Below are 18,598 nucleotides of genomic sequence, written 5' to 3'. Positions count from 1 at the left end.
CGGTGAACTCCTGGCTTTCCGACATGACTCACCATACTTATCCTTCCTCCCGGATGGTGTCCACCTGGTGCCGGACATTTCGTTCTTGCCCAAAGTGGTCTCCGAATTCCATCTGCAGTCTGAAGTCTTCCTCCCTGATTTTTATCCTGACCCAAAATCACAGGAAGACAGACTTATGCACACTTTGGATGTAAAGCGGGCCCTCCTCTTCTATCGGATTAGGACACGCTCCACCAGACAAATGTCACAGCTGTTTGTCTCATACGCTACACCTCGTGTGGGCACTCCAATCACAGCCCAACGTCTATCCAAGTGGATCGTAGGTCTGATACAACTGTGTTACCTACTGGCGAAACAGCCATTGCAAGGCCCGGTGCGGGCTCATTCCACCAGGGCTGTCGCCTCATCCACTGCGTTCTTGAAGGGAGTACAGCTGCAAAACATTTGCAGAGCCACAACCTGGGCCACGCCTAATACCTTCATCAGGCACTACGCCCTAGACGTCCACAAGTCCACCAGTGACAGTCTGGGACGTCAGGTTTTATCATCGGCTACGCAGTAAACACCTGACAGCACCCACCTCCAGGTAGGCTACTGCTCGCTAATCTCCCATTGGTGTGAAGCACAGAGACCACGAAGAAGATAAACAGGTTGCTTACCAGTAACTGGTGATCTTCGAGTGGTCATCTGTGCATTCACACCACCCGCCCTCCTGCCCCGCTGCTGTCTTCTTCTACCTGTTTTGTTAGGAGATTGATACGCGGCGGTTGGTAGGAACTGGCGGGATGTCCGTGCCTGCCCTTCTGGGCATGCTCACTGGGGCTCCTGAGCATGCTCAGTTGGGCCAGGCACGAAAATCCTTTTAAGAGAGCTTGCTACGGCACCGGCAGATCCAGCGCAGGCGCACTAGATCCCATTGGTGTGAATGCACAGATGACCACTCGAAGATCACCAGTTACTGGTAAGCAACCTGTTTTTTGGACTGGAAATTGGCTTGCCAAGCCCTCAGCCAAAGCAGGCGCCTGACTACGGTTGTAGAAGCCATGACTCTGGACGCAAAGTTTAAGGAATCCAGTGTGGTGTCTGCAGAGAATGAAGCGCCCTTCAGGATGTGTGAGGCCCCCTCAAGTAGGCCCCTGTTGTTCTCGGGCAATAGTCAGATTAGCTTGCGAATGCATTCAATTGATGCTCTGGACGCTATGGATGTAGTAGCCGCAGCTCTTACCATCATGGTAATGGCCTCATAGATCTTCTTGAGTGTAGCATCCACCTTTTTGTCAATTGGATCGTGAATAGAACTGTGTCCATCCTCAGAAACTAGGCCGGTAGACTGAATGGCTGCTATTGGGCCATCCACCAGTGGTACCTGCAAAAGCTCATTCACATAAGAAGGTAAAGCATACAACTTTTTGACAAACCCAGGGAACTGTCTGTTCGCTGAGGGAAGACACTATGCTTAATTAATTTCTCTGGGTTGAAGAATTCAGAGAGTCCCTTGGAACGAGACTTGAATCTAGGCTTGGCAGACACTTGCTCTTCAGTAGCAGGAGTTTCCTGAATCTCTAGACCCTTCATTGCCTTGGTGAGGAAATAGTGATAGTCCTCTGCCTTAAAGAATCTACTGGCTTGCTCAGGCATTTTCATTTCTTCCTCATCAGAGAGGAACTGCCCTCCTCCCTGTCCTCAAGGATGGAGACCAGAAGAGGCATCTTGCTCCTCCCATTGCTCCCCCCTATGTCTTTTATGTGAGCCAGGGGGTGCCTTCTGGGCTGCCTTGGTAGGCTCGGGAACTGGGCATTGGGCTGGAGAAGTCTGGACCCCACCTTGGCCGGTGAGTCCTACCCTGTTACAGAAGGAGGAGATTTCCTCCTGCATAGCCTGCCTGAACACCCATATTAAATTTGGGAAGTTGAGCATGGTCCCATGTAAGTCAGGGAGCCCCCCCCCCCAAGAGGTGGATCTGGCCTGGGGAGACACATATCGGGGGTCTTACTGGCTCCCACAATCTGTTGACTGCCCAGCAGAGGAATCGCATCGCTGCATGAGTCCCGCGCCGCCAATCCAAGATGGCCACCGCTCGTCTTCACTTGCCCGATTTTGGCAGGCTCCGCATCTTCTGGCATCCAGTGGCGTTTCTGAGTGCTCTGCTCTGCCACCACCGCCTCGCCTGGGTTTGTTGGGGTGGCACAACAAGCAAGCCCCGAAGGCAAGTTGGCCCCACAGTCAGCCATGGCGGTGGCAAATGTTTTGTCCTCGGCAGAGGAGAAACCGTCGGAGTGCTCTGCCGCCGCTGCCATCTCCTCACACGCAGCAGCACTCATCTTCAAAGAGGCTCCCTCGCAGACTCTTGACTCTCGTCAAAGAGTGAGCAGGGAGAGAGAATTTAGAAGGAAACAAAGTCAGGAGAAGTTGGGAAGGAGAAAAGAATAGAGAGTTGTAGAAAAAACACACAAAGAAGCAGTCAGACAGAGCCTTGACCCTAGCTGCTACTCCCTAAGAGGCAGGAATAGAACTGAGGGCGGGGCTATTCCCAAGGTGCCAAGAGGAAGGGGGGGAAGTGTTTCCTGCCTCCCTAAAGGAATGCTGGGAATAACCCATGGAGATGTCCTCCACCTCAGAGGGAGAACAGAATTTGGTGGTGGTGATACCACCTGTTCATGTGCCTATCTCATAGACTTTTCACTGATGTGAAAGGAGCTGCCTAAGGAATTACGTAGGATCAGTGGCGAGCCTTGTACATCATATGAATTATATACATCACCCAGAGCCCTGCATTGCAGGGATTAGGCAATTAACAAATTTAATATATAAATAAGTAAATGTAAATATATTGTGCTTCCTTGAACTTCCTGCAGAAGTGGTAGGAGTAGAATACAAAGTTTTAATATAAAATTAAAGGGTTGAGTTGTGGGCATCCTTGTGACCCTCCAACCATTGCAGTCTTCAGTGTTAGTTCTAATTTTAAATTTTGTTCTCTCAGATTCTCCTTCTCCTACTGCTGCAAGAACACTGACGCTGGTCGCCAAGTCTGTGCAGAATTTAGCTAATCTAGTTGAGTTTGGAGCTAAGGTAAATATGAATATTTAAATATATATTAGGTGATATCTCTTCCACGTGTATTTGAGGTGGTGCTGATGTGAAACAGGGTGAGAGGCATAGTATAGTAAAGTGTTGGATGGATGAGATTTACTTTATAGACACCTTAAAGGCTTAATGTTTAAAGGTACGTATGTAAAAACAATGACCACACACAGTTGGCTTTCACTGATGGCTTGCCATAAATTCTAACTTGAGACAAAATAAACTTTTTTGCCCAAATGTGGCATCCTTTTCACAAAACTACTGGGCTTTGTATGTGAACATTCATTATATATCCTTTGTCCTCTTTTTTTCACTCTCAGCCTCCACCCCCTTAATTTGAGCCCGGGGGTCATTAGAACTCAGGCCAGAGCATGTTTTTATTGTCAGGGCTGAGCCCAAGAATACACTATTTAATAGATGGTGGGTGAATAAAGCCTTTTTTGAAACTGAAAAACCACAAATACTTTTGCACAGTTCTCAAATTCCATATATAAACTTTTCTCTTAGGACAGCTGCAGATACGTAGGGAAATATAAACAGCTTTCCGAAGCTTATTATTAAGTCTCTGCAAGCAAATACTATCTCCATGGACAGTGCAGTGCTGTTAAATTTCCTTAGCACAAAAAAGTCTAATAGCAGATAAGACAAAGGAGGAGAATCTTGGGCCTCAGAGTACTGGCAAGGTTTCAGTAAGCATTGAACTGAATATAGGTTTTATTTCTTTCTGGCAGGTTAGACTGTTGTTGGAGAATGTTCTCCAATAACAGGCCCCATTCTAGTCGCCAGTGGCACACCAGACTTGTTAACAAGCTAGTTTAGGATTAGTTTGATAAGACAATAAATGAAATATAGGAAATAAAGATTTGCAACTTGGTTGATGTTGTGATTTTTTGTTATGTTGGCAGAGATGAAAAAGGTGGGCTTTGAAAGTAGGAACCAGACTTCATAAAGAGGTCACAGTAAGCTGTTGTACCTCATTCTAGTCTATCTCTATAATATTTCTGAATTAGCTGAGGCTCAAAGACCTTGGACTGCAAGAAGATCAAATCAGTAAATCCTAAAAGAAATCAACCCTGACTGTTCCCTGGAAGGCCAGATAATGAAACTGAAGCTCAAATACTTTGGCCACCAAATGAGAAGGGAGCACTCACTGGAGAAGACCCTGATGCTGGGAAAGATTGAAGGTCAAAGAAGACGGGGACGGCAAAGGATGAGATGGTTAGACAGTGTCATAGATGCAATGAACATGAAATTGAGCCAACTTCAGAGGACGGCGGAAGACAGGAAGGCCTGGCGTGATCTGGTCCATGGGGTCGTGAAGAGTCGGACTCGACTATGCGACTGAACAACAACAAAAAAGACCCTTACAAGTGCACACAAACCTTTACCTGTTTATACATAACCCTGTTAATTGTTTGTGGAATAAATTCTGAGCAAGTTTACAAAAGTGCCTTTGCCTACTTCTACTTCCTGCTGGTGACAGGAAACTAGTGGCTTTTTGCAGGCTTGGATTCAAAATGGAGAGTGCATATTTGTAACTTATTCTTGTAGGCTGTGGATGTCTTTGGCATATTTGCATAGTATACACCAGGCTAATTGTTTTACCACATTTTTAACATATATTAGTGTGGTGTAATTATAAGAGGTTTGGGCTTCAGGGTTTAACCTTTGGATCTAGTAAACCATAGTATGATACTACACTTGATCTTAGCCAAAAGGTCGACATCCTCTCGATAAATTCCTTTGTTTACTGTCAGAAATGCAAGAAGCAGTGCCTTGTGGAATCTGTCATATTTCTATATCACTTTGATTCCATTATCAGTGTTCACTCTGATTCTGGTCTGACATGTGGACTACCAAGGCATCAGAGTTGAGTTTATGGATGCTGCCTACAGCACCATGATCAGATTTTTTGCCTCTGTGCCCTTCAGTACCCATGTTCACAGTGTTTTGTTGTTTTATTACTGTAAACACCTCTGGTATGTAATGTACACGTTCCACTAGATACTTGTGGGATAAATAAGCCAATATAATTTCTAATTATTTTAATTTTTAGGAACCCTATATGGAAGGTGTAAATCCATTCATCAAGAGTAACAAACATCGGATGATCATGTTTTTGGATGAACTTGGGGTAAGAATTCTTATTTCTTCAGTGTCTTTTATAAATATATGCTACAGGGGAAAGGCTTTTTAAAAATCAGTTTCTAAAGCAGTAAATCCTGTATTCAGATAGGTACTGGTAGTTTTCAGCATTCTGTGGTACATTTCTGAGACACAGCTAATCTGTGTGTGTGTGTTAAGTGCCATCAAATTGCTTCCGATTTATGGCCACCCTATGAATAAATGACCTTCAGAGCTTCCTATTGTTAACAGCCTTGCTCAGGTCTTGCAAACATAGGGCCATTGCTTCCTCAGTTGAGTCGATCCATCTCATATTGGGTCTTTTCTAGCTTCTTCATGGCTGCCATTTCCAGTCTTAATCTCCTAATTTCTTGGTTGCAGTCTGTCTTTTGGTTCATGATTGAGCCAAGGAAAGGAAAATCTTGAACAATTTTCAGTTTCTTCACCGTCAGCCTTAAAAGTTGTATAATTCCCCAGTAGTCATTACTTTTTGTTTCCTTGATATTCAGCTGCAATCCTTCTTTTGGCACTTTCTGCTTTAATCTTCACTAGTAGTTGTTTCTAGTCTTCTCTGTTTTCTGCCAGTAATTGAGTGTCATCTGTATATCTCAAATTGTTAATGTTCCTTCGCTTCACCTTCATCTAAATCAGTTCCAGCTTTTCTTATATGTTCTGCATATAGATTGAAGAGATAGGGGGATAAAATACACCCTTGTCTGACAGCTTTACCAACTAGAAACCATTCTGTTTCTCCATATTCTGTCCTAACAGTAGCCTTTTGTCCGGAGTACAGGTCGTGCATCAAAACAGTCAGATGTTGCAGCACACCCATTTATTTTAAAACCCACCATAGGTTTTCATGATCCACACAGTCAAAATCTTTGCTGTAATCTATAAAACACGCTGATTTTCTTCTGAAATTCTCTAGTAATGCTCCAGTAACCAACGTAAATTTGCAATATGATCTCTAGTGCCTCTTCCTTTTCTGAATCCACCTTGAATAGCTGGCATTTCTTGTTCCTTGTATGGTAACAGTCTTTGTTGTAAGATTTTAAGCATTACTTTACTTGTGAGAAATTAATGTGATGGTCTGGTAGTTGCTGCAATCTTTGATGCCACTTAAAAAAATTCGAATGGAGATGGAGCATTTCCAGTCTGTGGGCCGTTGTTTTGTTTTCCATATTTGTGGGTATATTCTTAAGATTTTAATGGACTCTATTTTGGTGGCTTGAAATAACTCTATTGATATCCAGTGTTCTCCTGATGATTTCTTCCTCCAGAATGCTTTGAGTGCAGCTTTCACTTCACTTTCTAAAATTGCAGGTGGTTCTTCAAAAGATTCCTCTGAAGGAATCTGTCATCCTTTCATCTCTTCTGTATAGTTATTAGTTATTAGTGTATTTTTCTTACGTTTTCTTTATTTTGGCCTATTCAGTTAATATTTTTCCATGCTGATCTTTCATGTCTCAGTGTGTTTTAAACTGGACACAAATCTGATACCAAGAATCACAAAATTGAGAAACCTCCCAGGACACTCAGTGGGGGACCTCAAAGTAGCTGCTTTATCGCAAAGGAATTTCAGAAACAGAGTAGAACAGGAGATTCCTGAATTACAAGTTATTGCAACACTCAGGACAATGGAATCCCCCAGGCTTAACAGAGATATCAAGTTCTTACTACACATGTCAAGTCACTCAGAACTCACATCTGTTTGTTAACTTTTATTATCTGTATGCTTATTTCCTGCTATTCACAGGTTTTACCAACTGCTTTAATCCAATCTTAGCTATAATCTCTCAGTTACTTATGCATCTTGACTCTAATTATCCCTTCCAGGCAGCTAAGCCCCTCCCCCCTTATCTACCTGTATGTAATGGTTGGCAAAGTCTGTTTTAATGTATCTGAAGAAGTGTGCATGCATATGAAAGCTTATACCCAGAATTAAACTTTGTTGGTCTTAAAAGGTGCCATTATTCTGTGTTTTAAATTGATTTCTTGGATCTTGTGGAACAGGTCTCTGGTTCATTTTGTTGTTGTTTTCTGTTTCTTTACACTGGTTATTAGAATTGTCTCTTAAGTGCCAGTTGCTGGACTCTGCATAGTCTTCTGATTCTGTTTCTGTCATCTTTTACTTCTCATCTGTCTTTAGCAATTTTAAGACTTTCATCAGTCATCCAATAAGGCTTTCCATTTCTTTTGGGTACAGCCAATCTATTTATTGGTAAACTGTAAGTAGTATGTTAGGATCTGGCTTCCTTTGTGCAGTTCCCTTTAATTGTAAATTTTGAATTGTAATGTTTATATTGTTCAGATTTTTAGTATTCTTTAGTATGTTTTAAAATACAATTTAAACCCCCCCCCCCAGCATTCTTGATACATTGGCTGACTTAGGTTTCAGAATGGCATGGTTTCATTTGGACTACTCACTCACCCAACCTTCCTCACAGGTTGCCGAAATGGGGAGGGGAGAACACACATATACCACTCTTGAGTTCCTTGCAGGAAGGTGTGAGATTGCAGTATATCTACACTCTCAGATGAGGAGGAGTGGCACACAGCCAGTTGTGATGAGCAGCCAATTGGGTACCTTCCTATTAGGTCTACTTGCAAGGGAGGAGCATACTTTGCTATGTGTAAATGGTTAGGCATCTGTCCTGTGAGCAGATCTGCTAGATGGGTTGGTGAAGTGATGAATGGAAAATGACCTCTGCACACCCCTACCTGTCATAATGGCTGCTTGATCACTAGTTCATATTTACTATGAGCAGCATTTTTGCATGTGTTGGTATCGCTGCATTACCTGTATAGGAAGATTCCCTTTGCCGATGTCCTGCATTTTCACATCAGAATTCACTGCATGTGGTACAAGAGTGGTAGTAGCTATAATTCTTCACGTGGGTAGGAAGTATAAATTTTGTGGGGAAGTGGCAGTAATGCACTGCAACATTTTTCTTTGTACAGTTTTTTGTGGTAGGTGATTGTTATAAATACATATTTATCATTCTTGTTCAAGAATGTACCTGAACTTCCAGACGTTACAGAGCCTTGTAGAACTGACTTGCCTCGTGATCTAGCAGCCCTGCATGAGATCTGTGTGGCACATTCAGATGAACTTCGAACACTCAGCAATGAACGTGGGGCAATGCAGGTAACAGCTATGTTAAAAGAGGGATTTCTCTTCTCTAGTTTTCTCATATTAAGCTGCTGCCAGCTGCTGCATTTATTTTATAGAAAAATGTTAGGTGATGGGCTCCAACTCTTCCACCCTAGTTTTATAGAAAACACTCTGGTGTACTGTAAATTCAAGTTTTACCTTTTCATTACCTCAAGACGCAAAAAGTACACCATACCAAAATGAAATGGGACCTAAGGTGGGGGGGGGGGATTATAGCATTCAGTACATAATCCCCACTTGGAATGTAAAATGTGAATTTGTAGCTTGTCCAGATCATCATGTTTGGTACAAGGTTCAATCAGCCAGTAGTTAAGCTTTTGCTGAAGAAAAGTTTTTATTGAAACGTTTTAACGACTGTTATAATCCTGCCATTTGTGTTGGTTTTCCAAGAACAGGATTTGTACACCCTAAATAGCTAAGCAATATGGTGCTTGACAACCAATAAATTACTCAGACAGTAGGCCATTTTAACAGCTATCAAGAATTAGGAAAATTTAGGCTTTTTCAAAGATCAAGATGTCTTCACCAAACCATCTTCTTCTGACTCATTTCATTCATGTTTGCGAGAAGAAATTCTTAACTATGCTTTATGAGTAGGTTCACAAGCTCCATTTGGACTAATTGTATATCTAATATTTGTAACTTGCCTCTTTTAAACTACCTGATATATTTATTTACATATCTGAGAGCATAGTTTGCAAGCTAAAGAAAATGAAAACAACATACAGTGTGAATGTGTAAATTAAAGATCTGCAAGGTGGCAAATGAAGAAGAGCCATTATGAAACAGTTTGGTGGAAAGAACTGCATGTTGAAATCAGTGCATTTTCAGTGTAGTTATTTTTCAGGGCAGTTCTAATATACCATTATCCCAGAGTTATGTTTCCCAAACAATCTTTGGTGTCCTGTTTTTATCTAACAAATAGCAATTTCTAATATTTATTTCACTTGTTAAAGCTTCAGCGCCCATTCACCTGTTTAAGACAGTGTAGTTTTGTTATAGGCCTCCCTTTCTACAGTCACATTTTTAAAGTGGTCTGAAAACTCTGGAAGCCGTTTAAAGCTTCGAGAGAATCTATGGATAGTTGAAATCTAAGTGGATTGAAAAATGTATTATTACATGTAATCTTTCTTCTATGGAACTTGGGTGTAGCACACATGGGGCTTTTGCTTGAAATGGCTGTATTATGCATCTTCTACCTTGAATGAGTCTGCTAATGCATTAATTATCTATGCCGTTTGTTCAACAGCATGTGTTAAAGAAGTTACTGGCTATTACAGAACTGCTTCAACAAAAGCAAAATCAGTATTCTGTGTCCAACAATATCAGGTAGCAGCTTTCTTCATTGAACTCTGCATGGATCCAGCATGTCCAATACAATAACTTTCACCAATATCACTTCCTTCTTGCTCTTGCCAAAAATAGCACACACGTTTCACGTACCCAGTGATGTGTGAACTATGCAAAAAAAAAACCTGTTGGTGACAGACTGTACCAGCAGCTTTAAGCTATCTGTGCAGGACACTTGCACTTTCTTCCACATGGAACCAATTTTCACAACCTCTGAGCCTTGGTGTACAGATCACCTTCCACAAAGAGAATGCTGTGACTGTCTCTTGAACTTTATTTCAACACCTCCAATTGCCAAAGTCTTGCTGTCTTGTGGGGGAAAAACTCTAGTCAACTGCCAAGGAAATATCGACAGCAAAGTATAACTGGATTGTGAACACTTCTTACTGTAATTTGACTGGTTACACTTATTGAGACTGTTTGACCACTTTTATTTCTATTTACAGCTTCTGGAGTTTGATAGGAAAATCTTTGCTGTATCCTTTTTATACCATGCTATTTCTCTTGTTTAGAGCTGTGCTGAGAGAAGAGGCAGACTAAGTTTTCTCAGCTTTGGGATGGTTTTTTTTTTTTTATGTGCCACTGATTGTTTGAATAATTTGTTCCATCAAGGGCTGTATCCAGAAATCACAATGCTTTTTGTAAAATGTTTACAACAGTAAATAAATTGAATTCATTAAGTTTGTTGATAATTGTATCAGGCATGCATTCATTAAACAATTTTATAGCATACAAATCGGCTTGGCTTTTTGGCATAATTAGTGACTCAGCTTTACTTTTTTAATGCAACAAATCTACAAGCAAGGGATGTTCCAATATATATGCTTATTTTTGTATTTATATCCTACTTTTCTCCCTAATCAAGTTCTAAAGCAGCTTATCGCATAGTTCTCCCTCTTCTACTTTATTTTCATAATAGCAACCCTGTGAGGTAGGCTGGGTTGCGAGAGTGTGGTAGGTCCAAGATCACCAGGCAAGCTTTCATGGCAGACCATGGATTTGAACCTGTTTGCCCTAGGTTGTAGGTCCCTCCAACCGCTGTGCCATACCAGACAAGAGTGCTGATAGAGGAAGAAGGTTGGATGAGGAATAACCCACTCAAACATTAGTAACAGAATACAAATCCTTGTTCTGTTTAAAAATTGCTATGTACTGTTCCTCTCTCCTGTCATGTTGGTCAGTGCTGTATTGAATAACTTATCTAGATAAAATTGAGTTGTGGTGGAAGCCTCAATCTAGTTCATCCAGGTATTAATACATGTCATATTGGCTTCAGACCAGATTGGACTGGAGCATCCTAGACACTGCTTAACCAAATTCCTTTAGGCAAAAAAAAATTCACTTGATTTTTTTTTAAGTGGGTTGAATAGAAATTGATGGATCACGAACAAGTGGGAAAAAGCATGAACCAAGTAATCTTTGACGTGGTCTCTGCTTCACACCCATGGGTTTAGTGCACCTGCGCTGAGCTCATCGCTATCGTAGAAAGCTCTGAAGGATTTTCAGGCCAGCTCCTTGGGCATGCACGAGAACCCCGACCATGCATGCCCGGCGGGGCGTGGACATCCTGCCAGTTCTTTTCTGACCGCCGCACTGTTAACAGCTCTTCGTTGGTTGCTGAGATCTTCTCTGTGGAAAGCTCCTCCTTTGCTCGTTTTTTCTTTCTTGACCTTTTTTCTCCACTTTTTCCTTATTTTGTTTCCTATAAAAATTGTTTTTTGGTGAGGGGAGTGTTTTCGGGAAGACTTATTTTTGTTAAGGTGCTCTTCCCTATTTTTCCCGCCTTCGTGCATACCTCCCCCCCCTTCCCTTACTATTTTTCTATGGTGAAGAAGTGGGGATTTTTTAAATGGTGCACTTCTCGCGGCAGCAAGCTCGCGCCTCCTGACGGGCACTCACTCTGTATTCTCTGTCTGGGGGAGTGGCATCGCCCAGACTCGTGCCCACATTGTGCGAAGTTTTCAAATCAAACACGTAAGAACAGAGCAGCGTGTCTCAGAGTGGCCCTCCTTGTATTGGCTCTCGCACCACCTCTGCCCCATCAGCCAAAACCATGGATCCTGAACAACTACCTAAGTCTTCGTCATCGACAGTCGGCATCGCACCGAAGTCGAAATCAGCATCCGATATCGTGCGATTGACATCGAAGCGTTCAGTGCCGATACCTCAATCTGCATCCTCCACTCCAGCTAAGAAGAAGAAAGATAAGTCCGACAAACGGCATAAGAGCATGTCCAAGGGCAGTATGAAACCCCCGATACTGTGCTCTGTGATCGAGGCCATGGGCTCTGCGCCAAGCTCTGCTGCTCATGCGCAACCCGCCCTCAAGGCTCCGGGACCGGACCTGCCTATACTCTTGGCTCCACCGCCTATCCAGCTTCTGGACTCGCCCATTAGGCAGTTGAACCCCCCAATGCTGAACCAGATTCTTGAGACTCAGGATTTCTCCAATATCGAAGGTGTAGAGATCTTCACTAGTCATTCACCATGACGTTCCCCATCCAGTTCTCCTCTCTACAGAGATTGCTCTTTTTTGCCCGTCGATACTGATGTTTCTCGTCGCTGACAATGGGGCATCGATGCCAAATTACCTTGTCTTTATGACTCCTCTCGTCCTCACCTTCACCTCAATCGCAGTGGTTGCTCATTGTGACAAGATCGCTAGCCTAAACGTTCCCTCAGGGGATTCTATCCTACGATGTCTCCTATGATGCCTTGGGATCAGCGACATCTCCAGTACTTGTTTGGCACATATCCGCCTCGATGCCTTGGCTAACCCCGGCAGGGTTTTCGGACTGGGACCGTATCGTTCCCGTTCACTGAGGGCTTTTCGTGCTTCCCGCTCGGCTTCCTTATCAAAACCCCCAGAGTCCTTCCTTAAGGATTCTCGACATCGATCACCATCACCCCCCAAGCACCAAAACGTCCAATATGGACGGTCTCTCAGCATCGGTCGCCAACACTGCCGGTACCGAAACAACCGGTATCAACGCCCCCACCTCCACCCCAGCCTAAAGACCGGCTTTCAGAGACGCCTTTGCCAGCTCCAGTCTCTGTCTCCACTTCTTCAGATTCTTCTGATTAAGATTCCGAGGCGGCTGCTTTGGACGCTCAGAGCTCCCCTGACGATCCGTTGTCTAAGCCCAAAGTCTCAGACGATCTTCCTATCTCACCCTCTGAGGATCTCACTTCCTATGGTGACCTGATAAAGAGGATGGCTCACTCTCTTGGCTTATCAGTTATACAACTACAACCATTGGCTACTGATGCTGTTTTTGATGTCGTACAGACACATCCACATCTATTGCCCTACTTATGTCATCGGTGTTACTCCAAGCTGCTAAGGTACCTTGGGATAAGCTCTTCTCTGCACCAGTCTCCTTTCACCGCCTGGACCATATGTACAAGGTCCAGGAAGCTGGTGCAGAGTTCCTCCTTAACCATCCAAAACCAACTCAATGGTTGTGACTTCTACTTCTAAGTCCAAGAAAATACACTTGGCCCCTTCAGATAAAGAGAGCCGAAAACTAGACTCTTTTGGCAGGCCTGTTTATGCAGCAGGTGCGCTAGGTGTAAGACCACCAATTATCTCGCTTGTATGAGTCGCTATCACTATGCACTCTGGGAACAACTCAGTGAACTTTTTACCTCTCTTCCTGAAGACAAGCGTCAAGTTGCCCATAAAATCCAAAAGGAAGGTCTTGTCTTGGCCAAACAACAGATCAACTCTTCTAAATCTTGACACCTTTTCAAAAACAATGACATCTGCCATTGCGCTCCACGGGCATTCTTGGTTAATTACCACAACACTGCAGTTGGACACTCAAGCGTATATTGAAGATCTTCCTTTTGATGGTTTGGGACTTTTTCATGCTACAACTGATACTGTCCTGCAGGACATGGACAAAAGTATAAAGGCTTCATGCACCCTGGGTGTCTCTTCTTCCTCAAAGTCATTCAAGTCACACACTTGGTCCAAGAAATTATGGACTAAGCTGACTCAAGATTTTAAGAAATGGGATAAAATGAACTTATCACTGATGGGAAGAATATCAGTTATAAAAATGAATGTCCTACCACGTTTGATGTTCCTGTTCCAAACAATACCAATTCTGCATAAAACGGATTTGTTGGCCAAGTGGCAACAAGAGTTGTCAAAATTTGTTTGGGCAGGCAAGAAACCAAGGATCAAAATGAAAATACTTTGTGATGCCAAAGAAAGAGGAGGTCTACAAATGCCAAATCTTAGACTATATTATGAAGCGGTTTGTCTAACATGGATGGATCAATGGGTGAAGCTTGAAAATGACAGATTGTTGGGGTTGGAAGGGCATGATTGTAGATTTGGCTGGCATGCATATTTATGGTATGACAAGATAAAAATGGACAGTTTTTTTAAACTTCACTTGGTGAGAAAAGCTTTGTATATGGTATGGACAAGATATAAGAAGTACCAGAGTGACTTAAGACCATTGTGGATTGTACCAGTAGAAGTGTTGATATCTTACTCAAGACAGCGAGGTAGAGACTGGTTGCCATATAGAGATTTAATTAAAAAAGAGGGAACAGAGTGGGTAATGAAAAAGCAGAATGAAATTGAATATGAATATGAGTGGTTGAAATATATGCAGATTTATGATCTTTTTAGATCTGACAAAAAAAACTATGGTTTTAGAGAGGAAAAAAATGAAATTGAAAAGGTTTGGGAGAGTGGAGGAGGAAAAAATATTTCTAAAATGTATAAGGTGTTGTTAAAATGGTATACTGAAGATGAAACTGTTAAAGAACAAATGTTAAAATGGGCTATTAATATGAATAAGGAAGTGGATATGGAAACTTGGGAATATTTGTGGAAAAACTCTATTAAGATCTCGACATGTACTAATGTTAAAGAAAATTGTTATAAGATGATGTATAGGTGGTACATGACACCTAAGAAGATTGCAAATATGAATCAAAATATGTCAAACAAATGTTGGAAATGTAAGAGGCATGAGGGCTCATTTTATCATATGTGGTGGACTTGTGAGAAAGCTGTAGACTTTTGGACAAAAGTCCACAATGAAATGCAAAAAATATTGAAATGTTCTTTTAAAAAAGCACCGGAAATTCTGCTTTTGGGACTTAAAATGGAAGAAGTCAATACGACTAAAAAGACTTTACTCTGGTACCTGATAGTGACAGCGAGAATGATTTATGCTCAGTTTTGGAAGACAGAAAAGGTACCAGAGGTTGAAGAATGGATACAAAAAGTTCTGTTCATGGCACAAATGGATAAGATTACAAAAAAACTGAATAACAAAGAAGACGATGAGTTTTTTGGAGAATGGAATGATTTTAAAATTTATCTGGAAAAGAACTGGGATGTGAAACAAAACTTAATATGTTTAGATCAATATTAAGTCAAACGATGTTATCTTTAGATTGTAATGATGAGAAACTGATATTGTTGATGATATGAAGTAATTTGGAGCAGGGGTGGAAGCATTGTGGGAAGCCATTGGAGGGAGGGGAGGAACTGGGAATGGGGTAGACAATTGATAGAATGAAATGTTTTATATGTTGTATTCCTGAGAAAATAAAATTTGTTTACCAAAAAAAAAACATCTGCCATTGCGCTCCACAGGCATTCTTGGTTAATTACCACAACACTGCAGTTGGACACTCAAGCGTATATTGAAGATCTTCCTTTTGATGGTTTGGGACTTTTTCATGCTACAACTGATACTGTCCTGCAGGACATGGACAAAAGTATAAAGGCTTCATGCACCCTGGGTGTCTCTTCTTCCTCAAAGTCATTCAAGTCACACACTTGGTCCAGGTCTTGGCCTAAACGAGCCTACCACAAGAACTCCCCTGACCGTTCTTGGCGGCCTCGCACCTCACCAGTCACTCAGAGATCAACCTACATCTCCAAACAAAAATATTCCTCAGGTCAACAGTCCAACCGCTCCAATGCCCCTAGGCTGGCCAAACAGGGCCTTTGACTGCCTTACCCGCTCTACCAATGCCACTCATCTACTGCCTTTCTTTCCTGCTTGGCAAATGGTTACTACAGACATCTGGGTCCTCTCCATCATTTCTCAAGAGTACTTCATAGAGTTCGCTCAGCTTCCCTCTCCGCCGGTGTTCACCATCACTCCGCTATCCCCCGTTCTCCTTCAGGAGGTCGTTACACTGCTCTGCAAAGATGCTATAGAGGAGGTTCCACTCGTGGAATGGGGAACAGGGTTCTATTTTACCGTCCCCAAGAGGGATGGCGGTTCCAGGCCCATCCTGGACTTGAGGATGCTGAACTCCTTTATCAAGTACCATCGATTCCGTATGGTCTCTCTCCATTCTATCCTTCCTCTTCTCCGTGAAAATGCCTGGATGGCCACTCTCAACCTCCAGGATGCCTGCTTTCATTTAATAATTCGACCTTTCCACCGCAAATATCTCTATTTCACGATTGGCCACCACCATTACCAATACAAGGTGCTTCCCTTCGGTCTGTCCACTGCCCTGAGGGTGTTCACCAAGACCATGGTGGTAGTCGCAGCTTTCTTACATCTTCAAGGAATCGCCATCTTTCCTTACATAGGACTGTCCAATAGTAGGAGAAGGATTTTGGAACTAATTCGTCTGTGGTACCTTCTGGCTAAAAGCCCTCTTCCTGGCCCACTTTGTGCGCATTCCACAAGGGCTGTAGCGACATCCACAGCCTTCCTCAAAGGTGTCTCGCTTGCCGACATTTGCAAGGCTGCTATGTGGTCAACACTGAATACTTTAATCAAGCACTATGCGCTCAACGTCCACACCTCCAGTCGGACAGAGATGGGTCGCCTTATCCTTTCTACCGCTTTGCATTGATAGCCTGGCAGCACCCTCCTCCAGGTAGGCTAATGCTTGCTAATCTCCCATGGGTGTGAAGCACAGAGACCATGTCAAAGATAAACAGGTTGCTTACCTGTAACTGATGATCTTCGAGTGGTCATCTGTGGATTCACACCACCCGCCCATCCTTCCCCTCTACTGCCAAGCTTCTTCCTTCTATTTGTAGTCTGGTTTGCAGCGGTCAGAAAGAACTGGTGGGATGTCCGTTTCCCACCCCTCTAGGCATGCGTGGTCGGGGTTCCCACAGATGTCTGAGGAGCTAGCGCAAAAATCCTTCAGAGCTTTCTACGATAACGATGAGTTCAGCGCAGGCACACTAAACCCATGGATGTGAATGCACAGATGACCACTTGAAGATCATCGGTTACAGGTAAGCAACCTTTTTTACAGTTCTTCCTTGAGTTCCTTTTACTGATTAAGGCAGCTGCTGTAGCAAAGTTTTGTCTCAAATACTTTATAAAAAGTATGCAAGGATAGCCCTCCACCATGGTCAGCCACTTTCTGCTCCAGACAGAAGTGTTTTTGGCATAGCCTCTGAAAGTGTACTGCCCTGTTGTCCTCAAATGCCAGACTTAACCTAGAATACCATTAAGGCCTGAAAGATCACAAAGCAGTACTTAATACCCAGTTCATAGCCACTCTGAGAAGGGATTAGAACTAACCCTATAGAAATATGGAATAGAACTGATACTTAGCATAAGTGTGCCCCTCCAGAAAAGGCTAGCTCACTAATGGCCTCTTATCCAGAAACCAAAAGTATGAGGATTCTTACTTGTATGGTTTTCTCTCTAACCAGAACTGAGAAAATGGGAAATCTGTGTGACACACAGTAGATGTATTCTGACATTAAAAAGACTTCTGCCCAATGATTTTCATAAGCCAAAGATGTGCCAGTAGCCATTTCCAAGTCCCTCATGCAGGACAAGGATCCTAGCACCAATCAGAATAATAGGTTTAGGTACCCAAAGGGGGTCACTTATGACAGTTACTTCACCTATGCAGTTATTCACCAGACATTTGCATCCCCAGGCAGAATTCTAGTTCTACACATTGACAGTTTTTTATAAACTGTAAAATGGACTGCATATTTGATTTGCACATCAAAATTACAACCTCTTTCATAGAATGATGATTGGATCAAGCTTTCATTTTGAGGAGTAAGAGCTTACACAGGGGGCCCTGCTCTTTTGACCTAGTTAAGAACCATAGCCAAAGTTGTTTGGTTTCTAAATCTACATCTTTAATCAAAGAAATGGTTTGACGAAGCATGTCTAAATGACTAACTTCCAAAGCATGTCCTTCCTTTAAGCCATATAAATTTCAGTAACTTTCCCCCCATATAGGGAGAGAACAGTAAGAAATGTCTAGATCTTCAGGGAATGTGCTGTGGTACTTTAATATTAAACCGGTACCATAAGATTATAAAGCATGTTCCAACTTGATTACATGTCAAATTCCCCATAGAGAAATGTATTTAGGACAGAAGAGTCTTAAATCTAATGTGCAGCTAGTTAAGACACATATACATCTTGAAAGTAAATGGGCTGTGTCTAAAGATTTTACTAAACACTGATTATAGGCAAGCCTTTTAATGTAACCACATTAGCTAGATACCCTCACTTTTTTGTGAAGAAGTTGAACTAGGATATTAGTGCCACATTCCATGCTTCGAGCTTGTATTCTGTATTTCATGCATCTTTGACTTCTTCCCAAGCAATAACTTTTGTGGAGCCTCCCCTCCCTACTAAGATCTGTATTTGTGTGCCTCGAGTCAGAGGTGTGAGTGTAATCCATCCAGTTTGATATTCAAGCAGGGACTCTCAATTTGACATGAATTCTACATATTCTCAAAGAGAAGTAGCCTTGACTGCCTGAATGTTCCAGGAGAATATGAACCAAGGCTCTTTATTTGACTGTCCAGAGCTCCTCGCACCTGTGACCATAAGTATTGACCCTAGTTTGTAGGATAATAACATTCCCAGAATTTTCCTC

General features: G+C 42.5%; 1 protein-coding gene across 1 annotated transcript in view; it reads left to right on the top strand.

Annotated features, from left to right (window-relative positions):
- The window catches only part of RASA1 (RAS p21 protein activator (GTPase activating protein) 1), a 108,982-nt gene extending 98,494 nt beyond the window's left edge, over positions 1-10,488 (top strand). Inside the window, exons 23-26 of the mRNA XM_015407481.1 lie at positions 2,981-3,069; positions 5,138-5,215; positions 8,219-8,353; positions 9,630-10,488. Coding sequence (XP_015262967.1) covers positions 2,981-3,069; positions 5,138-5,215; positions 8,219-8,353; positions 9,630-9,713 — 386 coding nt within the window. The 3' untranslated portion in view covers positions 9,714-10,488. The remainder of the gene's footprint in view (positions 1-2,980; positions 3,070-5,137; positions 5,216-8,218; positions 8,354-9,629) is intronic.
- Positions 10,489-18,598: the final 8,110 nt, after the last annotated feature.

The sequence above is a fragment of the Gekko japonicus genome, unplaced genomic scaffold (assembly GCF_001447785.1).
Source record: "Gekko japonicus isolate JY-2015 unplaced genomic scaffold, Gekko_japonicus_V1.1 scaffold774, whole genome shotgun sequence".
NCBI lineage: Eukaryota > Metazoa > Chordata > Lepidosauria > Squamata > Gekkonidae > Gekko > Gekko japonicus.
Note: the sequence above shows the minus strand (reverse complement) of the source record. Positions and strands in the feature narration are given on the sequence as shown.